This window comes from Argopecten irradians, chromosome 4 (genome assembly GCF_041381155.1).
Source record: "Argopecten irradians isolate NY chromosome 4, Ai_NY, whole genome shotgun sequence".
Classification (NCBI taxonomy): domain Eukaryota; kingdom Metazoa; phylum Mollusca; class Bivalvia; order Pectinida; family Pectinidae; genus Argopecten; species Argopecten irradians.
Window position 1 is genome coordinate 38,310,867 of NC_091137.1, and position 27,944 is coordinate 38,338,810.

The 27,944-nt window shown below is 33.9% G+C and overlaps 1 protein-coding gene across 1 annotated transcript in view; it reads right to left on the reverse strand.

Annotated features, from left to right (window-relative positions):
• Positions 1 to 5,029: 5,029 nt before the first annotated feature.
• The window catches only part of LOC138321580 (CCN family member 5-like), a 63,774-nt gene continuing 40,859 nt past the window's right edge, over positions 5,030 to 27,944 (reverse strand). The window contains exons 2-5 of the mRNA XM_069265349.1: positions 16,441 to 16,630; positions 14,552 to 14,842; positions 11,839 to 12,014; positions 5,030 to 8,514 (exon numbers count right to left, since the gene is read on the reverse strand). Coding sequence (XP_069121450.1) covers positions 8,242 to 8,514; positions 11,839 to 12,014; positions 14,552 to 14,842; positions 16,441 to 16,630 — 930 coding nt within the window. The 3' untranslated portion in view covers positions 5,030 to 8,241. The remainder of the gene's footprint in view (positions 8,515 to 11,838; positions 12,015 to 14,551; positions 14,843 to 16,440; positions 16,631 to 27,944) is intronic.

Genomic DNA, 27,944 nt, shown 5'->3' on the forward strand with positions numbered 1-27,944 from the left:
CTCCGTCATTAAAACTTTTTTGGGGGGATGTGGATGTGGCGCAGTGGTAGAAGGCGCAGATATGATAGGCGATTGGGTGCCGTAGATCGTGAGTTCGAGGCCCGGATATAGGGCACGAGTCAGTAAATTGTCATGCTTTGTTAAATTGTTTTTCTTCGATATTTTTTATTATAAATAACAGAAACATTTTTGGTATAAATATAGAAAATTGTAGTATTTTAAATTCTCAATATGCTGATGATACTTCTCTTATACTTGATGGATCTGAAAACTCTTTGAAGGCAGCTGTTACAGAATTAAGTAGTTATGCCAATATTTGGATAGGCAGTAAAAAGTATAATAGTGATACACTTATTCCGAGCTTGAACTTGCAATGGGGAGTTACTAAATTTACACTTCTTGGTATTGACTTTCATGTGGATCTTCATAAAATACCAAAATTGAACTTTGATAAGAAATTATGTAAATTAAAAAATTTAATACAAACATGGAACAAAAGGAAAGTATTTCCTATTGGTAGAGTGTGTATCATAAAATCTCTCTTAATTTCTCAGTTAAATCATCTTTTTATTTCACTTCCAAATCCAGATGAAAATTTTGTAAAACATCTTAACACAGTTCTTTTTAATTTTCTTTGGCATAGCAACTCAGATAAAGTTAAGCGAGATGCAGTTATCCAGAATTATATAGATGGAGGTTTGAAAATGATTCATTTTTCATCGTTTATAGACTCGTTAAACATAGGGTGGATATGAAGAATTTTTAGATCAAATGGTAAATGGCAAATTATTCTAAAAACTAAAGTAAACTTTCTTTATTTGGCAAACTGTGGAAGTAAATATCTGAATAAAATTTTGTCTAATTGTAAGAATGATTTTGGAAGGATGTATTAACAGCATGGTTAAAACTAAGATTAAAGGATAACCAATTAGAAGCGGAAAACACTCTGTTCTTAAGACACCAATTTGGTACAATAAAAACATTATTGTTTGAAATAAAACGATTTTCTACCAATCATGGCTTAGAAAGGGAATTTCAAATATGCAAGACATGTTAAAAAGTGTTTCTCCATGTTCATTTCTTACATATGATGAATTTTGTAATATTTATGGTGAAATAAGTAATTATTTTCAATATCATGGACTGATATCCAGCATTAAAAAGTATCTGAAATATGTAAATTTACATAATGAAAAATTATTTTATCCAACTATTCTTTTTAGTCTTGAAATTATACTGAAAAAATTTTGTGGAGTCCAAGATTTTTATAGAGCACTTGTCAAAAACAATACTGTAATAACTGGTCAAGCTAAATGGGGAACCTCTTTTGACTAAGATCAAGAAACATGGAAAGATATAAAAAAAATATACCCTTCATCTCTACCAATAATACTAAACTTCAGTGGCTTCAGTTCCGAATTTCCCATTATATACTAACTAACACTTATCTTTGTAAAATTGGTCTCTCTAATACAATGTAATCCTCACTGTTTGTTGTGTGCTTTAGAAAGGGAGACAATCACTCATCTATTTTGGGAATGCTCTGAAGTTCAGGACTTTTTAGCTAATTTTGAAAGTCTTTTAGATATTCTGTTTATACCATTTGCAATTGATAAAGAAACTATACTTTTCGGAAAACTTAATCATAACGGCATATATCAAAGAATAGAAAATGAAATTGTTCTTTTTATCAAACACTAGATTTATAAAACAAGATGTTTACATGGTTCTTTAAATGTGATGGCTTTTAAAACTTGTATTAAAGATTATTATTTTTGTTCAAAGATATATAGCTGATAGAAAAGGAGAAAAAACTTTTGAAAAATTTACCAAAGATTGGAAAAAATGGATAAAGCTAGTAGAACTCACAAATCCCTGACAGTTGCACATATCTTTTATTAAAATAGAATAGATATTTATTTGTTGTCATACATACATGTGTCATGCTTGCTTTTGATCGGGATGTTGAGCAGTAATTTTGAATTCAATTGTCAATATCAAATATAAAATGTCTATCTAACTTCTTGCCTCCTTTTCTTTTTTTTTCTTTTTCCCCTTCTTTCTTTCTTTTTCTTTCGTTACTTTTTTACTCATGTTTTCATTAGTTTATTCATTATTCTTCCCATGAAAATATATCTACATTTAACTCTTATTCTTCAGAATCTCTCCTTTCTAGTTCATCCCGTTATCCCTTCTTTCCTACCTAATTCTTTGTTCTTTTTTCTCTCTCCCTCCTCCCTCTCTGTATCAAAAAACTCAAACAATATAATTATGCTGATGAATGAAAGAATGGCAGAGTGAAAGCTGTGCATGGAAGATAATTATATCAATATTTCATGATAATGTGATTAATGTAAAATTGATAAATTGTTTGACGAAAAATAGAACATTACAAAAATAGTATTTTCCACATAAATCTCAAACACAGTTTTGATTAAAAAAATATTTTGGAAGGATTCAACCAGCGACGAGCAAGGCTATGTATGTATAAGTATATTTCCAAATGTTCGCCCAAAAATTGTGTTTTAATTTTGATTTGACGGTCACTCCTGTCTATAAAGACCACCGAAAGGACCAAGACAAAAAGTCTCTATAGCCAAGTGTTTTATACACTCGGGCCCTTGTGAAAGTGTCCATACGAAGTAGGTGGTTGGTTTAAGAGGTGGACGCTAAAGCAGGTTTGATTTGATGGATATGTTCATTAAGAATGACTGAATGTGCAAGAGTTAATACATTAAGTATATCAATGTTATATAAAAACAAAAATCATTTGTAATAGTAAAATCATTGTAATCTGACGTAAGCATCTGAAACGATTGATCTTATCTGTGATGATAATGATGATAAATAAATATTAATTCATATTCATTGACACAAGTTATCATTGTTGTTTTTTTAGAATTTCAAAATGGCGGAGTATTTTCAATGTCAAATTGTAATAAAAACATCGGGATATGAAAGAAAAATACTCTTTAAAGTGTTGATATAAAGGATAGGGATATTCAGCCATCGGGTGACAAAATTTTATATGGGCCTAGGCAAGTCTGGAGTTTTACTAAATTTGGAGACCCTCGGGTAAATTATCGATGTTCTTCATATCCACATATGAATGAGTCTTATAATGATCTATTATCAAACTAAAATATATAAATGATATATATGTCTGCTTATACATTAAACATTTTCATAAAGAAAAAAAACCCACAAATAACAGGGTTTTGGTTCAATATTGACAACTTTAGGAACCGTCTGAGAAGCGACGGTATGATAAACTTTTTGCGCAGGAGACAAATGGTCGGCAGTGTGTTTAAAGACCATGATCAAGTTTCATCAACGCTCCATATAAGGACTTCCTGAAGGCCACACTATACGTAAATATCAACAAAAAATCAACTTAGTTTCGACCCCGATATTGTTAGCATTTGTAGATGTAGTTGAAATTAAGTTATATCAAAGAATATTTACATTGATTTCTTAATAGCTTTAGTTCAGCAGTTGTTGAGGTCAATACTTGTAAACATGCCTTCATTTTAAACTGGTTGCTATAGAAGTTAAGATTATTGCCGAACGGTCGTCGGAAAGTTCAGGACCCGTTATCGGAAGAATTCGGACAGACGTTATTAGAACTAATATACGTTCCCGGCCTACTATACATTTCGGCCGGGTACGAATTGGTCCCTATGTATCGTAGTGGAGCACTGCCTCCGAAAATCACTCGGGCACAATTTTCTATACTTTGTTGTAGGTTTCCCATTAATTTATGCATATACAAGCATTTACATAATGTTGTTATCCTAAACAAACATAACTACCATTCTTAATATCTACCGTACCGCTCACAAGACGTCAAATTAATAATTTGAAGACTTCCGGTATAAATTCTCTTCAGAAGGGCCTTGATATGTATATGTAAAAAAATAATGTGTAGCTGAGAATTTGATATTTTATACGGTCAGTTTTATTGTCTAGTAGGTAAGCGATATAAAACAAATAAGATAAAATGCATGCAAACGTTTTAATAATGGTTTGCATAATCATTACTCTGCTCCATTAGCAGTAATAGGCACCAATTGTAGCTTTAAAGTCTAAAAGTCTTTTGAGCTACAATATTGCAGCTAAGACGTTATATGTACGTAGTAACGGTAGTCACATGACGTTTTCGGCAATGACAGTGTAGGCTAATTTCGGCTTGTTTGCCTTAATGGGATCCAATTAGCAATCTTCAATAATTCATTATCGCTCATCTTGACTTCGATTTAGTCCTGTCTCTGGATGATTTACAAAAGGATTTTTTCTTCTTAATCATGAAAAAAATTAGATACATTATGTACGGATATTTGGACATTAACTTTCAACTTATCAATAGTAAGAAGAAAAACAAAAAATAACAAAATTCCCCTTTCTTTCTATAATGCTTTCAAATAAAAAATGTAGTTTAAGTAATGTTGATGAAACCGAGGTCAGATCATTTGATTATAAATTACAGACTTTTCATTTCATTTTTTCTCCATTGTATTAACTGTATTGTATTTATTTATGATTTAGAAGTCTTCTTTTGTTTGAGTTATCTCCCTTTAAACAGCAAAACCTGATCTTCATTATGCTTCTGCAGGTATTGATATATTTTTAAATATTGGTACTCTTCACTATCATTACATGCTGCGATGTATTTGGAAGGTCTTTGTACTAATTTGATATTCTTATGAACCAAATGGTAATGGAAACATTGAGTGTGGATTTGTTCAACTAAATATTAAAACTATACGCTTCGTTCGACGAAGTGGTCACCGTTTAATAGACCATATTTACAATCTCAACTTCTGGATATGCCTATGTTAGATAACCAAAGGTTAAAGGTTAAGTTACCACATGACATCTGTTTATTACAGCTTATTTGATATACAATTTTGGTCTTTCATCAATTGCAAGTTTATAAATGTTTAATACAAAGAATAAATGCGCTTCGTTCGGTGTCCAGATATAGTGCTTGTTGAAACGCATTGTTTTAAATTAAGAATTCCACAAGAGATGTATTTAATGTACCGATATGATACCGTTTTATTAATAAAAAAACATGTGTCCGTAGCAACATTAGTTTCACCAAGATGCCACAAAATATACAGGCAACGTAAACAAAATACATGGTATAGAGGTGAATGGTAGAATGATTATATACAATATAATATCAATAGTTGTCAATTAGATATCCGCCTCATTACTTAACTGTATTATTTTTTTTCTATATTCAAAGTGTTTCTCTTGTGAGAGTTCTGTTCAACCAAACTCTTGTTAACTACGGTTGCTTCGTCACCTAAAGTAGGGAGTATTAAGAGTTTGACTGAACGAGATGTCTTTCATTATTTGAAAAAAGGAAAAACATCGACCGCCATTTTTCACACAAAAAGTAGTGATGCAATATATATTACCTGCAACAGATGACCATAAACTCTGTATAGCAGAATGATACGAATGCTCAGGTCGTCCGATGTAAATTAATCACAACGTGTGTCGATGTGTTTGATATGTAATTTAAACGGCATTGTATTTATCTCAAACTGAGGCCAACCACGAACAATGGCGTCGATGAGGATCACGTCAGAAAACCAACAGTAAACCAACTTACTTTTGCGATAACTTAATTCCGCGTTTCCCATAAAAAATTTTTGTCACTGCGATTAATTTTGCGAAATACGTGAATGGCCATTAATTTCATGATTTTAAGTAACCTACATATTTAGTTGAATGATACCAAAGCTTAGGGAAAACATGCCACATAAATTACGATTTTGAAATAAAACTTGCAATTTTAAAATATCTTAAAGTAATTCGCCTAATTTCAGTCACATTATCAAACGATATTACTAGCGGGGCATATTTTTAGTGGTAACCGAAAACATTTACAAAATGTCAAATGAACATCAAATAAAAATAACAAGGTTTTTTGAAATTGCTTTATGGTAACGAACCATTTTACTTCTTAGTTTTTTCATTGACACCTACATTATCGCCATCTTGTAATTCTAGTATAATTGATTTTTCAAGTTTTCTATAAAATTAATAACTATTTACTGCTGATTTTAATTTATTATAATATACAATTTATTTTATTTCATTTCCTGTATATGTATCACTAAATGTTGGTTGAAATAAAATGTATTTTCCTTATAGAAAATGTTTTCAATAGTTGCCGTGTGTGAAGAAACATCTATTAATATTCATGGAAAAGATGATACATAGACATAAACTGTACATAATGGATAGTTTATAGCACAACCTCGATCACAATGTATGAACATAAAAAATTCACAGCCAACATCTTTGATCATGTAACTATTTTAAGCACATTAAACAATAACTCATTTACAAACTGAATAGGAAATCATGACAATGACACGTTGTCCCGTATTTTGATTATTTACACCATCAGTTTGTTATTATAATATAATCATGAATAATTTAGCTCCAAATATATATCATACGATGATATAAGTAAAAATATAAGCTTCGAAATTACACATGTGATATCGATTCATCAAGAATGTGCATACGGGTCACTGCAGTATGACGTCATCTACTCACATGTTAATATATCTCCGTATTACATCAACAAATATCGATTATTAAAATATGACGTCATTAGATATTGTTTGTTATTGCAGTATTTCGTCATTTTTTTTCTTTATCTGTAAAAGCATTATATCCGCTAATGTGAAGTTTTAATATGACGTCATCATACGCATTTCGAGCTTTGATGATTGATTATGACGTCACCAAATCACAGAATAACGTATTTTGATGCAGTCATATTTTATGGTGAAAACAGATACGATGACGAAAACACGTCCTTGCGTCTTTAACTGTCTCATTGCGCCAACATATAACATCATGGTACGGTATTCAGTACTATACCGCGAGATCGCACCTAGATGATTTTAATTGGCATATCATTCTCGTTGTAAATGATATTACACACTATGTTAGTCAAACAAGCTTCAAACTAAAAATGAATCCATTGGTTTTTGATCGTTAAAAGCGTCGACGACGCGTTTTGACACGATGCACATATTGATCATGCCCTTGATAGATTCCACTAATGAACCAGAGACCGATCCTACCTGATAAGATGTATCATATAGATTGCAACTGAAACCATCAATCATACCTATTAGAGTACCATGCTATGAACATGCCGTGACTGTATCTCGGGTGAGGCCTACATCAAACTTTCACTAGGTTGTAATTACTATCTACTGGAGAAACCACCATAGCGATCATTCTCGGTTCTTTACCCATAAATATTGATAACTTTGATACGAACAGATCGCATATCAGTCGTCAGCGTATATGATACATGCAAAAATATGATTTATAATAAGTAAGACGACTAACGTTGGAAATCAATTTACCACAGTCGTTGGATCATTGATTTATGAAATGTTGCATACAATAATGAAATAATTGGGGATTTGTTAATAAAATCCAACTGCAATATCATTTATATGCCTATTACAGAGTTATCGGCTCTTGTCAGTAGGTATTGACTGTAACGTCATGTGTTTGTGAGTATTTAACGTTATATTCTTCTCATAACATAGTGACGTCATGATCGATACCTACCCGCACGGGAAAGATGCCTCTGTTATATGTAATACATTTACATTAAAACCTTTGATAAGTCAATTTAAAAGGTTCATTTCAACAAAATGATGCAATTGTAGAAAATATCCTTTAAGTGTATGTTATGGTTGTCTAAAACATTTGTACCGTCATATTTATGTAAATATCTACATGATATTTTCATCACTAACAGACTTTTAAATCCATGTAGGCTTGCATTAAATAAAAATACAAAGTGTTGTTATTTAGATTTTGTTACATACCAATACATTTTCAAGATTATATACACTGTACATGTATCAATACAAATAAAATCAATAAAATGTAATCAACTCTGATAGTATTTTACCAAACAAAGTACAATAGAACCTGCCTTAGCGAACACCTTTTTTATATCAACCATTTGCTATAAAGACCACTGTTGTATCGTTAAAAGTGCTCAATTTCAACATGATTTGGTTTCTGCATAAAGACGTTTGGGTATGAAGACTATTTTAGCAAGTATTCTGGTGGTCTTAAGGACATGTTTAAATGCACTCTTTTCTGTTGACAATTGTCGTTAAAGGGAACAAACAGCTTTGGTAGTAACAATAACAGTTGCCAAAATTTTATCCCTCATCGATTTCAGACACCATTTCTTTTTCTTCTCTGGCATCTTCTGCTACACATACAGCGCTTGATCCAGGCAAACTTTAAATAGGTATGCCTGCCACCGTCACACCTAAACTCTATGTCCCTAGTCTGTTGCCTTTTTGGGAAACAACAACGGTTGTCTTTGCAAGTGGTGCAGAACTTCATCCTGAATGGCTTGGTGCTAGTGCAGTTCTGTCCGAGAGCATTGTACTCAATATGGCGCCGATGTCTAGTACGTGTTGTGGGTGTGCATTTGCTCCGACCCTGCAATAAATTATAGTTGTTTGTTAGTTAGAGATATTTAAAATAAAAGTACGATTTAAAACTGAACGAGTCATAGATCGCGGCATTTCATAACCATATCGACAGCTTTTGATCACAAATCCTAAACCTGAGGCTTTTTTTGTATATGGAACCAATAATTGGTCAGTGCGTCTCCTTTTGAAAAGTGGTTATTCACAATACCAGTAACATTAATGAAAACGAAAAGTTTACGATCGCAGAATAATAATGTTATTCCTTAAAACGCTGGTTTCCATTGCTGAGATAATGAATGTTTTTTACTTTTACTACTCACATTGTTATAGACAGCCGTCAAAAAATTGCAAAGCAAGTTTATTCGACCTCAAATTAAAATAAAATTTATATAAGAAGCCATTATCTTGCACAACAGTAATATATTTGATATATCCATATTTGTTACTTCCCCTTGGTACCAAAAATGACGTCTGCAACTTCTTTGTGCCATCGAATTTTACGAATCAAATATCTTTTCTACTGCTAATAAGCCGGTGATAAGAAAATTGAAAAAGGAAACTAACTTCTTTTTTATTTCCCTGCTTAATGTTTTGACCTTGCATTCAAAATAATAAACAAAATCCCTAAGATTTAAAACAAGCAATCATTTGTTCTAGATTTACGCCAATAAAAAGAAAGTAGTCGAGCTCGTAGTTTGTGTAATGTTCATTAATCAAGGTTGATGTATGCACACTTGCATTGATAACAAAAAAAAAAGATGTTTACATGTTAGTAGGACACTTGGTCAGCATTTGCCTGATTGATGAGTTATTTTAACAGTACGAACAAATTACAATTTGATACAATGGTGTTAGTAATCACAAAATAATACTGTTATTCCCTAAACCGCTGGTTCCATTGCTGGAGTAATGAATGTTTTTTTATTCCTTTTGTTCTAGACAGCCGATCGATATCATTTGCGTCAATTTTGTTATATTTCACAACAATTCGTGTGAATTTTCCACATTTTAATTTGTTGTTTTGTCCTTTTCACCAAAACGCACAAATATCGATTTGTTCTTTAAATTTAATCGTAATTACATTTTCTAATGTTTATTTATTGACTACCGAAAGTATTGAGAGCCAAGCGATATAATTCATCAGAACTTGTGGCAGGAAAGCTGGAGGATGGCTCAACTGACACCCAATAACATTTATTTCCATACAAATCCATACAAACGCGATAGGAGTAGACAGAGACGCCGTGTGATTTTGAAGAGGATGCGACTTTCCAATATATACATGTAGATCACAAAAAAAGCTATAACTTTGCAGCATTTTTGTAGATATTAGACATTGAAGGTCAAAGGTCGGAGGACTTTTCTATTTTGATAGACGTTTAATATCTTATGTAATACAATTCAGTTCTGACTGGGGAGATATTCCGCAAGAATCCGGCGTAATAAAAAAAAAAGTGAGAGATGATATCTTTCCCTAGCACTGGCTGACAAGGGCGATGTGAGGAATGTGTCTACACGGCAACTGTCACCGCTAGCCTACACGGGAGACAGCCGAGCGAGGGAACCTTGCTTGCTATCAGTGTGCACACCGATAACTAAAACTAGGTTTTGCCATTCTGGTCATTTACACGCCACCATATACGAAAAGAAGATTCAAGGTCTTTATCATGTTCTGTTACGTCAGAAAAAAAGTTGACATGCTTTCTCGATTGAATACACAGTAAATGTTCCATTGTTACTATGCTTGTTTCTATTTCCAGAAATACTTTTTCAAGGTGAATCGCTGACGCAGACGACATTCAGTCGTCTTGAGTAGCAATTTGTCGGGTTTTTTTTTACATTCGAGCAAGTTTGAACAGTTTTCAAGGTGATGTGTATTTTTGGTAATTTTTTCCTACGCTTTATCGGTCTTCAATTAGTATACTATAAAAAGATTTATTACCAAGGCGACTTAAAGATGCGTCTTCGTATGCCAAACGACTTCTTCCCTGTGATTTATTTTCGCAATCTTTAGTTCAAAATTTCCATTATTCTTGAAGATAGTATATTTTTGCGACGATTTATTTGTCCCCATTCCCATAGTCAGTAAGATAGGGACATTTACTCAGTATTGCTTATATTGATACCAAATGTCTATTTAAACTAACAATTTGCGATGACGATCGTCGTTTATATTTTCGAAATTTAAGCGACGCCTAGCGCTCTGTACACGTTTGACTAAATATACCTCTCTTCCATAGTATGAATTAAACTATTTATACTATGGAACCTTAATAATTGACAGATATTGACTTTAGTGACCTTCCTTGACCGTCTGCTGTCCACGCCACCATGTGGAAGAAACCCTAGCCAGACTGACCAGCGATTTGTCGGGTCAATATCAGCCATTGAATAATCTAATCTGTCAACAACAGTCTGGGTGCTGATTAATACTAATATCATACTAAAGCTTCGGGATCTTTGGAGCAATCTTATCACCTAAATGTTATTTTTTCTAATCCATTCACAAAGTAAATACTTAGAAACGTTATTAAAACGATACAGGAATAGTGAACGACTGTTACGATACACTTACAACAAATCAATATCCTTCGGATTGCTTTACTGAGGCGCTTAGTAAAAAAATAGATAAAATATCACATAATATATTATGTGTTTACGAAAAAATTGCAAGTCATTTCTATGCATTGTGTTGATTTTTTCTTATTTTGAGCGCCAGAACAGCAGAAAGAAATAAAGCAGTGTAAAATGTTGATGACGAAAAATGATAAAGAAAACAAGTGTTGAAAGTAAAAAAGACGTTGTATTTAATTAATTGAATTTATTTACATAGATGAATCCCATGAGTTTCGAAATCAGTGGTGTCTATGTCATAGGTCAAAGTAAATATTGGAAGACTGTTTATCTTCCTTGCAAAATTAGAGCTATCATAGTAAAATATTAGATATATAGAAAACATTACGATGTAGATGGAGATCGTATAAGCTAATGAAAATATATTTCAAAGTGTCTTTTTATCGGAAATGCGATTTTGCACTGTGATTGAATGAGCTATCCTAGTATTTCCATAGTAGGGACGCTATTTTCTTTGTGGACAAAAATCGTAATTTTGAATCAAAATATATTGTTTGAACGTTTAAACCTACTTCCTTGTTTATTAAGACTGTGCGTTTTGTTGACATGAATAATAAGATAATAAGAATTTCTGCATTCCCCGAACCTTCTTTTCATGGATTAAACACATATAGTTTGTTGCCAATATTATGTTTTGTGAACTTGGAAAAATGTAAAACCCCCAAAATTACCAGTTATACGGTAACCCATTCCTTACCAATGTTGTGACGTTCATTCCGCACGGTCTCAGGTAACACAGTCGAGTCTGACGCTCCGTCTGTCCACACGCTCGTGTCGACGTGCCGACCCCACACGTCACTGAACATGGACTCCAATTTTTATCTTTATCTTGGCATTCTGGATGGACTGGTTTTGACTGCATGGTTTGGGACTCTGAAAACAATATGGTATTTCAATAGACAGCTCAAATACCACAATGACATATCTAATGCTTTTCTTGTTTTATGAAAATTCATATCCGAGCCAATGTCATTCAAATTACAGGTACAATATGTACGATGTACTAATATCGGAGCCAATGTCACACAAATAGCAGGTACAATATAAACGATTTACTTATATCTGAGCCAATGTCACGCAAGAAGCAGGTACAATATGTGCGATATACTCGTACTCGATCCAATGTCACGTAAAATAAGCAAATGCAATACATAATCACCGAGGAGTTGATGACATTGTTTTTACACATTCAACCAAAATGTGTAAAGGCGGACAGCGAGCGCGTTTGAAACTTTCACACACACACACACACACACACACCCTCACACCATAGTGGGCTTTTCTGGTATCACAGTAAAACCAACTAATCTAACTTCCATTAGAACTGGTTTCTATCCGATACATGTATCTTTGCAAATTTTAATGTACTCTTGGACTGCATTGCCCCTTTAATCGAACCAATCTAAAATACCAACCAAGGTGATTACCGTGTAGTCATTTTCGTGGTTTCACGGATTATTGATAAAATGGCGAAAATTTGATCCGCGTAATATTGAGAAATGGTTTATCATTGATACCCTGAAATCTTAATCTCGAAAATTTGATTTTCTCGTTTAACTGAAATCGCAAAAAAATTTGACTCGCGTAAATACATATCAAAACGACTAGTGAATGTCTCATTAAAATTTAAACTTGAGAAGCTGTATGGATCGATATTCCACAAACAATACAATGGCCTATAGATATCCTTTTGATATAAAGTCTGCTTTTAATTGATATATATATATATAAAAGAAATTGAAGAAATTTACGTCTGCCTCAGTGTATCATAACCTATCCACGGCGTTTACTTGACGTTTCGTAACAAAATAAAGTCATACCACTTATGATAACAGCGGAAAATCAATTCAAAGAAATGTATATTTAGACCGGGTACCTGATTATGTAGTATAACATATAATGTCCTTGTTTATGTGTTAATACGACTTTCTTATAGTGTGCACTGCTCGGGGACATACCGAGAACAAATTCTGTTCAGGCATTATGATAGAAAAATCTAAATTATTACCGTAACTGTACTGTCTGGATAATGGAATATTGCAAGAACATGCCAATGGCATATTTAAATTGAAACTTATCCAACTTTGTCATGTTCCTTTCACATGCAGCTTTCTACTGAAAATAACCTTCGTGATCGCGATTTAAATGCACAGACTTCCCTGTCCTCATCAGGAGAAGTGGTCACGTGACCTACGATCAATACAGATTTGATTAATTTAATCTGTACTTTTGAAGACATCCGATGCACTGTTGAGAGGATCTGTCAATATCAACACGATTGTTAGTTTTATGTAATAATCTTATACAAAATCTGTAAAACTAACCGAGACTCAAAAGTAACTACAACTAATTCTGTTTAAATTAAGCTTTAAATCTGATTCTTGTGAAAGCCTGTGATCCGATTGTCATCACCATACCAACAGACAGTGTACTTTCCCTTTACTTCAATGTAGACTTTAGAATAATATACAGTAAAACCTCGGTATTTCGAAGTTCGAAAGACTGAATACAAAAAAAAAATATAAAAAAAATAACCATCCACACAGCGAGGTGCAACGAAACCTTTGATTTGTTAAAAATTCGAATCATGAATGGGTTTGTTAGTAGTGATTCGGGACCAACCAAAGAACCGCGAGATAACGAAAAAAACGTTCTTCGGAGCTCGAATTATAGAAATGCTGTACATTCAATGCGCATGAAAACAAATCTAAATCAAATTAAGACTTAAGGGAAATGATATAATTATACAATATTATTCTCAAATATTCTTTATTAAATGGACATTCTTTCGTTTAGACATCACTTTCCCTGGATACATTGTATTGGATGTCTTAATGTTTTGGTAGGCTGTGGTATATTCCTGTTGTATCTCTTTCCGGAAGGGCTTAGACATTTTGGGGCGGGTTTGCAATGACAACGACATATTGGAAAAGATACACCATGAGCATCGATAATAAATCATTTATTTCATCATCTCTTTGTATATTTTTTTTGTTATTCGTCTGTAATTATGATTTTAATAGACAACTCCTTGGTATATTAAAGATGCTAGCAGTCATAGCTGTAAAGAATGTTTTTGTTAATTAGCTCAAGATAAGCAGCTCAGATTAAAATCATTTTCAGATTCTTATGTAGCAATTGCAATTCCATATTGGACTACAATGTTGTCAACTCTATTTTTGTTATTAATTTCAATTTGAATGCATTTAGGATTAAGCTGAAACGATTTACGGTACGAAAACAAAACAAGGATACTTTTTTTCCATGTAATGATTTCGTTACTTTTCAGCCAATCAGAGGACACGTTACAACCGATGACGACATTTTCGGGTTGTGAGATGATAATTCAATTTTAAGCCAATGAAAAAGGTCGTTCCAAACAAGATTAAAAAAGACATCAGTAACTCTACCTTGTTTGTTGTTTGGTAGTACGAGGTTAGCGCTTTGTAACGCTGCATGCCGTGGAGATTTGATCGTCTGCTCCTGGTAACATGTCCATTCTTTACAGCACCGACCTCTGACTTCCGTAAGACGGGAGTTCGGACAGTGTTCCGCCGACGGCCGGAAGTCCTCCTGAGGACAAAGGTTCACGCAACCGTATTTCCCATTTTGGCACGTGCACAAACGTCGACAATCTGGTTTGAATTTTTCACCATCTTTGTATTCCTTTCCATTTACAAAACATGTCTTTGGTACAAATGCTGCAAAAATGAAAAATAGAGAAAATATAAATAAGTAAATATATTTTTTAAGAAGTTTATCATTAAGACGTGTGTTTGTTTTCTCCTATCTACTGGAGTCATATCTATATTTTGGTATCATACGGAAGTTTATATAGAGGTGGTTGCTAAGGTAGCTCTAACTCTGTTTACTAAGTAGCATTAGGTATAAATCCAGTTTTATTGCAGTCGTGTTTTGCTAGTAATTTGTTCAGGAACAGTACGAAAATACACGAATACAAGCTAAAACAACTGAATTTCTAAACCATACAAAGTACCTTGTCTCTATTTTGTAATGATATACGTGCATGGAGATTACACACGTAATTACCCGACCATTAAATTGAGTAATGAATTTTACCTACACAGAGATTCAGACATAAAGAAAGTCAAATACAAACTTAAGGCTGCAGAAGATCTGTTCCCGTACGTAAACAGCCAGCAAAACACATTAAATCTTGGCACGTGATGAGCCATGCCTGGTTGACATGCTATTTTTTAGTCTTATCTGCGTGATGTACGTTTCAACCTTGTTTGTTTGTAGCAGTTTCGTTAAATTGCTAATTTCATCTGTTAAATACGTAGAGTAGTTAGTGAATCAATAGATGACTCTGAAATAAATTAGACTCCTCTGGCGGCTAACTAGGTACCCATACGGCGATTTTATTGACATGGATATACGTCATCCCCTGGTAAACGCTAGTAAGAGGACAAACGAACAAAAGGTCATTGGGTCGATTCGAATCTATCGGGAATAGTTTATGTGCCTTTTGAGTAATAATAATATATTATACGCCATCTTATGCAATGTTAACCAAACGTATTTTTGTAGAAGTGTCGTCGTATAGCCGCCTCGACTTCGATAGAGAGGTAGCGTATTTCATTCGGCCTTATTTACCTCTTATAAGTATTGTTGTTCTATTTGCCTTTGATAACGTACTAGAGTTATCCTGTGTTGTTCGGTTCCTTACTAATATCTTCTCAATGATCTGTTCAGAATTATTATTTTAGATTTTTGTGGTTTTATCAAATTGGTTGAATATCTAAAGCTGCATCTTTTTAATCAAAACCCCCGTATATTTTTACATCATGATCACGAATTAAAATCGCCACCCTCAACGACCACATGAGTAAGTTAATCAATTAATTCAAATCAGTCGTTTGATGGTGATTGTATTCTGTACATGTTATATATCTGATTTAGAAGTACTTTTAAATGTACTTTTATAGATTTCCATTCATTTGAATGCTATTAGTATATTGATTGGAAAATGGTCATAAAACATGCAACATACTGTTACATTCCATTTTAACTTTTGAATATATTTTAATAAGTATTTCTAACGGGGAATTGTCGGATCACCAGCTGTCAATCAAATCACACGTGACTTTGTATTTTGTAGTGTGTAAGCTTCCATGTTTGCTCCGACATTGAACAGGTACACGTGCGTTTGCGGGCACGAGGCTGTTGCTATATTACACCTGGCGATCGGTTAATATGCCTACTACTGTACTAATATATTTTCCTTATAAAACGGATGCATTGTTACCAGGAATGACACTGACAATGCATTACGTACCTCTACATATCCCTTCATTATCACAGTAGAGATCCTGTTGCGCATCACACTTGTCCTTCCGGCTACACATATCACCATGTTGGCGCGCGCACATATAGCAACAACCACATCCGTCTCTGATTGTCCGGATGCCCTCGTTACAAACCGGCGGAGTAGGTGGACAAGAACACTTCCGGGGGCATTCCTGTACCTGAGAAAACAAAGAAGGAAAAACATTGTTATTTTCATTGGTAATGTATAGAATGTATTAACTGCTTTAATGAAAAACTTCCAAGTAACGTCCTCCTAAAGTTATCACTGTCATGTCACCATCACAAATAAAATAAAATAAAATAATAATAATAAAAACAAAACAAATTAACACAAAACAAAATAACCAACAAACAATCAATCAACCAAGAAGAAAAACTTGTTAATTGTGTAATGGTTGATCACTATGAGGTAGAGAGGAACCAAATTATGTTAAGAACATGCAAAAAGAATGAAAAATGCAATACACCCTCCGGGGAGAGGAATCTATCGAAATTGTATCTTGATCTTTTATTTCAACAATCAAATTTTGCAAAAATAAGACATGAAAAATCAGAGTTTTTATATTTCAATACATAATATTACATGATATTTCAGTATACCAATTGTCACGGACAGTCGTCGCAAAAAATAATATTAAAGGCAAATAGCCTTTGATGATATGACAGGGGAAATGAAAACTGTTTCTATGCAGGTGGGTTGACATGGCATATAACAACTACTTTCCTAGTCTTCAGTTTGCATGTATGAAAGGAGTGAGAACTACCCTACACAATTTGACTGTTACACGGTCACGACATAGCAACATTAGCTGCACTTCGGGGCTGTTAAGGCTTTCGTCATGAGCTTGTTTTCGATATGGATCTAGACTTTAACGAGAATAAGTTGCATGTTACACGGTTTTATTTCAGTAATCTCACTTCCATTACAGATTATTTTATTGTGTAAACCTCACAACAGTACGAATCACAAATTAATAGCGGTACGTGTACATGACGTTGAGTCACCCTTAGTCATCTAAGTGATTTGGTATCATCATCGGGATAAAAACATAACAAAAACAACAACAAAACATGAAATCTATTCTGCGTAATATATAAACATACGCTGATATCTACATTGCAGCGCATTATATTACAACACTTCGCTTCGTTAGATAAAAATTAGCATTGCTGTGTTTCGTGAAACAGTCATGTTATTCATTTGGCATTCATTTAGCTATGGCTGTTAACTAAGAGTGCCTATATCATAAAGCATAAACGATATACCCTCATATTTTCTATATTTTTTATAAACAGTGAAGACAATTTATGAACGTGCAAGGTTTATATAACGTGAATTGATGCCTGAGTAAGTAGACAAAATACCCAAACCTACATCAGTACCTGGCAATACCTGGTGTGGGTTTCAAATTTACATCCCAGAAGTAAAGGGAGAATGGTTGTTTATAGCGCTTTTAATTAGTGGGGTCATTATTTCACTGGCGTTAAGAATAGCGGATTTTAGCGAAAACGCGATTATGGCGAAAATAAACCACCCGTGAAGTTTAATCGCTATGTGATAACATATAACACCATCTTAACGACTTTGAATACACATTACTTCCCTATAGTTACTTCTCAGAAAGTCTCGCCTGTCATCGCCTCCTACTTAACGTTATACCAAATATAGAGCCTTGTGTGTGGCTTTTGTAGACTCACAACTACCTCTAGACACGCACTATATTTAGATCTTCAGTTACCAGTGGTTTAGGACCATGGATATTATTTTTGTAGTAAGGTTAATCCACCACAATGACAAATTTCTATGATTCCTCGATATGGCGTTGAATGATCAAAAGAAAAAACAAAACCCGAACAAAAACAAAAAAACAAAAACAAAAAAATTTAAATAAAAAAAAAATCAAAAAAAATCCAGGGCGCTCGTAAAGTAATTTAATCAAGATATTCAGCATACCATGTTTGTTTTGAAAATGTCAATTAGAAATAAAACGTTAATCCCAGGAATGAATAAAGATAAGTTGTATTCTTTAAATGTCCATTTAATGATTCGCCGCATTCATTAAAACGGCAATATGCCACCAATATATATTTAATGAGGATAAATAAAATAAATCAATGATAATGAAAAAAAGACATTGCTGTAATTAAATCTTTGTAAACGAACAGGGAAAATACATATTTCTTTTGAGTGCCCCGACTACAAAACGAATTCGGGTCATCGACTAGATAAACCAGCTGTTCTGCCGACAGACCCAAAATGTTCGCTGAGTGAGAGACACGAGACTGATCCTTTCTTTTACATTGTAATATATCTGACTTAGGCTTAAACTTTATTGCACGCAATATTCAAGCAGAAATCCTAATTCTTTTTTGAAATAAAATTGGTACCTAATTGAGAATTCCAATATCGCAATTAAGATGATATTCCTCTAGGAGATATATCCGAAGGCAAACGGGATACTATCTTGATTTCTTTTGCGATACATAACTCGTATGGAAATACGATGAATCACTCTTCGCTCTTACAATTTCATGAAATCATTTTTTCACATGTCTTATAACAATGCGTGGACTGCAATCATTTTCTGATGTATTCAAAACAAGATTTTATAGATACGCCTCACATTCGAAGTGTGAATATCAGACTATTCCAAATCATCTGTCGAGAGAGTAAAAGTCAGTTACGACAAGGAATAGCACCTTTAAATGTCATGTTTCTAATGAAAACGCCAAACCTAACCAACCGAATGTGTTTTAATCAAGTCCTTCCGCATTTCGTTGTGCTAAATTCGCTAAATGCTCCAAGGAAATTAAACACCAGAGTCGTTATGGGGACGGTAAGCGCGATTATTACACTCAAATTGTAAAGCTAAATTTCAAACGATCAAGAAACTGCTCCTATGCACCACACACGTTTAGTAAAATGCCAAAGCGTCGCACTGTCGATACCGATATAAACCTGCTGATACCGACATATTAATTCAAAAAACTTAAAATATCTTTGTAAATACGGGTAACAGTTTGTTGATAAAGGAACAGTCCTAATAATACCGAAATACCTCTAAACCACTTTCAGAACGCTGCAAATACCGAATCGCCCTTCGAAATACATTCGCAGTCATACAAATCCCAACACCTGACATCGAAATTTATTCACATCTCTATAAATACCGCAATAGTAATAGAAATACAGAAACAACCTTAGAAATACAGAGACCCTCAATGTGCGCCAATTTTTGTTGCAGCAATTTAATGACTGTCTTTGCTAGAGATTGAACTCAGGTTCTCTCTCTCTCTCTCTCTCTCTCTCTCTCTCTCTCTCTCTCTCTCTCTCTCTCTCTCTCTCTCTCTCTCTCTCTCATTTTGCGCTAGGTTATATGTTTCTCTTTCAGTTATGTGTTACATGAATTAGCCACTCAGACCTTAGACCTTGAGCATAGCACAAATGCATCGGTTCAGGATGGAATGGCTTTAAAATGGTCAAACCGTATTTTAGTATCGGTGCAGGGAATTCGTTTAATTTAAGTGCCATCAAGAACCAGCGGGTGCTGCAATATTCTCGATCTCGCTGTCTGAGTGTGAAAAAGGGGAATGTTATAAATCAGAAATGTCACTATATCTGTGGTCCATGAAAACACAAACACTTTCAAGAAAATAATTGCCATTGATTATCCAACCCCAACGTTAATGTTAAATCGAAACACAGGAAATCGAGTGATCTTTCCTTTTCCATTAGCGCTTCAGAAAACCATTAACAATGGTTTAAAACAAAAACGTAAATAAATCATGGCATTTGAAATTAAACACACACACTTGGAAAATCACTTGCTATGACTAAAATGAAACTGCACTTAAGCCAGAAATAGACAAATGGGATGATTGATTCATTGAGCCCAACTTTCCCATTCAAAAGTCGACTTATAGGGTTTCCTTCTAAATTCACTTGAATGAACTACTACTCCTAAAATGCAAATATGTGTTCGACATAAATACTAGATTACAATGGCAATCGCTTTAAATTCGTCACAGTCTGATGAGCAAAAGTAAATGCAAAAACAACTAATTTTTCATATATAAAAGATATTCTTATAGTCGGGATACATTCATAATCTACCCCTTATACGGTTATATGACGACACGGACGGCATAAGTAGACAAAAATATACAAAAAACTTATCATGCACAAGTCTACTGAATATTACATGAGGTTGACATTAATCTCATAGACATTTACTTCATAATAAGAGTGTAAATGACTTTTTTTTGCAACAAGCATAACAGAAATTCAACCATCAATGTTATCAATCAATAGTGTCTGTTTAAATCTGAATCATTAATGTTTATTTAGCCAGTCGATATGTTCTGTATTAAAACTAACTAATGTTAAAACTAATCGGTTGGGTTTAATGTTATTTTTCGTGCTATTAAATTTATCGAATTTCATGAGCGATCACCTTTCGCTGTGCAACCGAAATTTCAAATTGTAAATAGCAAAATTAAATCAATGTTATCTTGTCTATTGGCACAAATTTGTAAAATTGTGTTGTCACAAAACAAGCTGTTTGACCGTCATTGCTGATTTTTAAAATAATATGAAGCAAGAGACAATGCTGCGGGGAAAGTGTCGCTCTGATTTATTAGTTACTCCCCTTCGTCGGCACGGAGGAAGTGAAACAAAGGGGAGTAACTCTGATAAATACTGACGTGATGAAATCAAGGGGAGTAACTCTGATAAATACTGACGTGTTGAAATCAAGGGGAGTAATTCCGATAAATACTAACGTGGTGAAATCGAAGGGACCAACTTTGATAAATAATGACTGCGGTTAAATCAAGGGGAGTAATTAATAAAATCTGACGTGGTGAAATCAAGGGGAGTAACTCTGATAAATAATGACGTAGTGACACTAAGGGGAGTAACTCTGATAAATAATGACATAGGGATATCAAGGAGAGTAAATCTCATAAATAATTACGTAATGACACTAAGGGGAGTAACGCTGATAAGTAATGACGTAGAGACACAAAGGGGAGTAACTCTGATAAATACTGACGTGGTGAAATCGAAGGGAGCAACTCTGATAAATAATGACGTAGTGAAACTACGGTGAGTAACTCTGATAAATAATGACGTGGTGAAATCAAGGGGAGTAACTCTGATACATAATGACTGCGGTAAATTCAAAGGGAGTAACTAATAAAAACTGACGTGGTGAAATCAAGGGAAGTAACTCTGACAAATAATGACGCAGTGACAGTAAGGGGAGTAACTCTGATAAATAATGACATGGTGATATCAAGGGGAGTAAATCTCATAAATAATGACGTAATGACACTAAGGGGAGTAACGCTGATAAGTAATGACGTAGATACACTAAGGGGAGTAACTCTGATAAAGAATGACGTTGTAAAACCAAGGGAAGTAACTGTGATAAATAATGACGTAGTGATACTAAGGGGAGTAATTCTGATAAATCAGAATGGGATGTGTTCGTTATTTTGAAAGGATTGTGTCTATCTGTCTGCGGAATGAATGTCTACCTTTAATATATATCTAATATCAAAATATCAAAATCAATCAAGTGATAAGCATATCGGCCGAAAAGCACGCTATAACAACGAAACAAGTGAAATGAAGAGGATATTAACATATTTGAAGTATAGGAATTCAGACCACAGTACAATATTTCAACATAATACTTTAACGAAAGTCTTAGCGTATAACATTGCATGGAACAATCAGATGATAGCTAGGAAAAATCCATAAATAACCGGTACGAAAAAATAAAAGCACAGACAACTATGTTTGCTGAAATATGATTAGTATACCATACATTTTCCTTTGACAAGATTTGCTAACACAGAATCGGAGTAATTCTACGATATATACATGATTCAAGGACACCAATAAGCGTGGAGCTCGTCAGAGCTTACGACATTTGGGAGGTGGATTACTTTTCTATTTAATTACATATGCAAGTTACTTAAGACGAGATCAATATTCCAAATGAAAATTCAAGTTTGCCGACAAACAAACTTCTACAATTTAATTTAAAACCAATAATTATCCCATAAAATCGCTGACCTTTAAAGTAATTGACAAAAAGACAACATCATGCAATGTGCCATAACAAATTACTGCATTTTACACAGAGAAAATGTGTCTCTTCATTACGTTGATGGAGCGATGGGCATATCTACCGTGGCATTAATCTGAGGTGCGGAAGTGATCAGTTCGCTACCAGGAAGGAGTGGTACTGTTCATATCCAGCGCATTGCTAATCAACGGCGAAACTTTATACTGGTTTTGTAAGGTAATATTGGAGAATGTTTTCATGAACGGTTGTAAAAAAAGACGCAATGGCCTAGATATTGTGTAGAAATCTTTCTTTTAACTTCCCATTTTTTCTTTAATTGTTATTGCCTTCAACGCTTTAACGTTAACGATAGCCATTCCAACAATTAGGAAATAACGGACAAGGAAGAGATCGATACTCAAGGTACTTCAAAGACAGAAACAATAAATGATTATTCCTTTCGAACGTACTCTTACGAATTAGAGTTGAATCCCAAATGTAACACAGGTGTGGGATCCAGGGTAAGCAGTATTTGTTTAAAAAAATGCTACAAAAGGAAAGTAGCTATACAAGGTCATACAAAGACATGGAATCTGTTGTCTATTGTCAATATACATAAAAGCAAGATACATTTTCAGAATTTCATGCTTTGTTTAATTCTCCTTATTTTCCCGCTCATGTCTGAAAAGTTAGGACTACCAGTGATATACTAGGGATGATTTTGACATGAAAGGTGACTGTTGTTTGGCGCGGAATTGAATTTAAAAAGAGGAATGCATAGTTGCATTATCTTACCCAACTTAACAAGTGCAATCAAACCTATCTAGAAGGACACCAAATTAACATCGAGATAATTCTCTTTAAAGACAGATGTCTTTCATACAGTGGTCTATTTTATACTAAATTGCTTCAAAAAGGGTTGCGAGTCTGTCCTTTATAGACAGGTGTCCTTTATATAGAGGTGTCTTTTATGGGAGGTTGGACTATATTCTGCTAAGACACATAAACCTTTAAATTATGTAATCCAGTGCACTTTGGAAGCAGACAGTTAGACGTTAACATTTTAAGTACTGGTAATCACAGACTCATCAGTGGCTTAGACAGTCGTTACAGAGAGCCCAAACACCTTCAAATAATCATTAAGTCATCATCGTAACTGGTTCAAGTGACTAGACTAATAAGAAGTGCGTTCGAAGAGAAATAATATTCTTTGTAACTAATATGGTATAGAGGAGTGTTCGAAGTATAATGATATTCTGCGTAACTATTATGGTTAGGGTTACATTCACTACTTCATTAGATAATACACCCTAATAGTTACACAGAATATTATTACACTTCGAACGCACCTCTATACCATAATAGTTACACAGAATATTATTTCTCCTCGAAAGCACCTCTTATTAGTCTAGTGACTTTAACTAGTTACGATAACGTTTTTACAGATATTCAAGGATCATCAAAGCTTTTGTTTCAATGGTCATTTACATTTGCTCTGATGAACAAGAAAATCATCATATCATACTTTAAACAATGACATACGAATTCAAGGATGATGTGACTAACTGGCTAGCTTCGCCTTATTTCCGCAACATAATTTCACTTTCCAATTCTTCAGAACGTAGGCTTTCACAATCAAATAAATAAAAATATCCTAAATATTAGATAGTTTCATGTTTAATGAATATAAAATCTTACTCATTACATAAAAATAATATGAAATGAACACTTATTTTACAATTTATCCAAAAACAAAGAAAAGAAAAATACAACATTGAACGATTAACACATATATTCCGATGCATATGCTATTTCATTTCTGCAACCATTTTCTTTCCAACAGTTGATGTGGCTGTATACATAGTGTTTTTCTTTTTGATGATGACCTGGCTCCGATTTCTCGAAACAAAAATTGCATACTTAAGTTAGAACTTAATTTTTCTCCTTATGTTACTTATATGAAAACTTTAGACTTAAGTCAGTTTGGGACTAAGGAACGTTTCGAGAAATCGGGGGCAGATTTGGTAGTGATTGGACAGAATGTATTTGTGTCCATAAGGTAGGTTGTCCGGCTGTTTGGGATATCAACATGGTCTGTCAGGTGTCAGTGTTACGTAACAAGCAGCTACAAGGCCTATGTTCTGTAATACAGTATGTTACTAGCGTCTGATCTAACGAGTTGTTAATGTACATCTACACGGGGAATTCTGGGATAGATTTAAAGGTTGGTATTATCTAATTTGTCACTTATCCTTCAGAATAATCAATTTAAAATGCATTAATTTCTTGTGGGATCAATGTACGCTTTCAATTAAAGTCAATTATCCCGACTTACGATTTTTTCTTCATTATACAATGTAATTGAAGTGTGGTAAAAAGAAGAATTTTGACGCAGAAGAAAGGTGATACAGGAATGGAATGAAAATCAAAAGTAGGAATTTCTGATTATAACCAGCGATGTAATCCCTATAGGACTAATTATATCAATCATTTATTCTTCAATATATCTAGACAAATGTTAAGACCGACTTTATGCCTCTCAAATGTAATATAAACCGGAATCATTATATTTCAGAGACGATGATCAAAATGCGTTGCCGACATTCCCGCTACAGACAAAGAACACAGTATGACGCAGATTATGTTATAATTTGTATCGTCAGACAGAACAAGGATTTTCCAAGGCCAGACAAGACACATTAATCTTCCTGTTTTCTGTGAATGATCTATTTTATACAATGTGCTTACGGTAAAAAGGGTATAATTAACCTCATTATTTCTTATTTACTACACAATTTGGAATTTTGTACATTGATGACACAATAACGTGAATCTCAACTAGAATATTTTCTTATCAGTCCAACGTCAGTGAAAACCATAATTGGCTAATAAAGAGGTATATATATGTAGGATCTTAAATGAGTGTTCAATTCATATTTGATTTTATGAAACGAGTCTAAGAATTTTTTATTTTTGCGAGCCTTGGCAAATTTAAGTTACATAGCAAAGAATTTCACGTCAAAACGTATTCCGAAAATCTAGCACAGAATGCCATTTTGTCCTGCCGTCTTCATAATCCTGACGTCACGTCATTTTTCCTGACGTCATTTTATTGTTTCTGACTGACGTCACAATGAATTTCCAGCCAATGAAAACCAGTCCAGGTCATATAACACAAGTGACATACCCAAAAATATTAGAGGGGCGAAATCACTGGATATCAGGTGTATTATTTGATAAATAGTGATATTATCATAAATTGTTAAGAGTTGTTCATTAATGAAATATAAAAAATATCATAAAAGAGTTTCAAAACAATTCGTTGGAATATTCATGACAAGTCTTTTAGAAAACGCAGGAAGCCATTACCAAATATACTAACAAAAACAACACGACAACAGAACAAATAATAATAATAAACATAAAGTAGTTATATACTATCATGCCATAGCGGCTTCACTTGTTACGTCCTCTTTCAATACTACAGAAACATTTACATAACAAGGGTACACAAACCTGTATGTTATGACAAGGTTGGTTAGATAAGGCATTTACGGTATACTGATTTCAGGCGTGTATAAACAACCGTTGTTAATTGTTTTACTCGCCTTGGAAAGACACATATTATATGGTTGGTAAATGCGTCTCCACTCGAGATAGAAAGGTGCACCAGTCTTATCGATCGTACTAGGTAAAGGGTACTTTAATGAAGAGTTATTTATTATTTGGCGCTCTGCTGTTTCATTCGATTCGATTTCCTTGCTAAGTTTCTAAGCAATTTCGCCTGCTTGTGAAATATGAAAATTTGTATTAGGCAATGTTTGTAGAGTTCGTTTAACGCATTTATAAGAATAAGGATGGTTAAATTGCTCAATTTATGAGTGTTTGTCGCATTAAATCATATTGACTCGGTATCTTTCTACAAATGATCGTTTGTTTGTTTGCTTTTGTTTTACGTCTTTTTAAAAACCAACGTCATTGAAGGATGTGTCGGGTTAAGGTGAAAGAGTAATGTCGGATAACATGAAATAAAATCATCGACCAACGATCGATGCATGCTAGCAAATATCCTACATAGGATTTGAAATTGAAACAAAGAGGTGGAAATATATTGGTTACGTGTGATGACTTCTTGATCACTCGGCCACCGCAACCCAAACGCTGCCCCCCGCGGCCCCACCGCGGCCCCACCTCGACCCCATATCTGATCGTAACATTAGTACATTGCTTACTATCATTTAGAACAGTCATTTTTATTGGTTATGCATCCGTTTTCACTGTTAATTACCTACAGATCTTAAAGCACACTGACGAACCCAAAATTAATCAATTGGCATTCCGTACTGAAAATTTAGGCCGATTATTCATTTAGTTGAACTCATTTTAGGAATAAAAACACACACCCCATTGTGTGATCAGAGTTTCAATGCGGTAATGTTGAGTGAACATTTTCAAATTGTGCCCTCTCTGATACACAACGAAATTACACGAAGACGAAGAACTACGCTATCGGTAAGTTTAACCGATTTTGACGCCAGGAGAGATCATTGGAAAGGCGTATCGTGAAATTTAATCACACATGAATATGCATTTATCTCCTCCGACGACAACGTGCTCTTACATTATTTTCAAAAATGGTTTTAATGCGCTATAAAGCTGCTTAATTGGAAATCTTGATGGCATTCTTAGCTGAATTTCTATTATAATCTTAAACAATAGACTCTAAGCACGAATTCTATACCCAACATTAGGATACTGCTGATTCGTCTATTTCGATTTTTTCTCTTTTTTATTTTTCTTTTTTTTTAAAATAAGCAAATGACATATAAAACATTTTACTGAAACATACTAGTACACAAAATATCACACACGCATTCACACGAGTTCTCACTTAGAAAGAGTAAGTTACTATTACCGACACGGACGCATATCATATACATCCACAATGCATCAAATATCAAGCTAACGTCATTGTAGATTTACGTTGCCAGTATATTGTGGCTGCTTGGGATGTGCTGTTCGGTGTCTTTGCATGTGTGAATCAGTGAGATAGCACTATAAAAGGGGCAAGAATCGCACTATCACAAAGAGACACAATAAGAATATACCACAGCCTTCCAAAATATACCGATATTCACAGATACTTACATACATACGTATCACATTGCATACACAAGAGGTCGCCCTTAAATAACCCTTGCGCTGTTAATGAGACGTTAAACTTAATTAATTAACCAAACAACATTAATTAAAGATTGTTAATAACGCTATTAATGAACGTTATTATCTAATTTTACGTTAAGAGATGATACCGAGCGCGGGTGATTCTAATCAAATTTATAGAAGAGCAGAGAAAACTACTGTCATTATGATGTTGTATCTTATATCGATTACG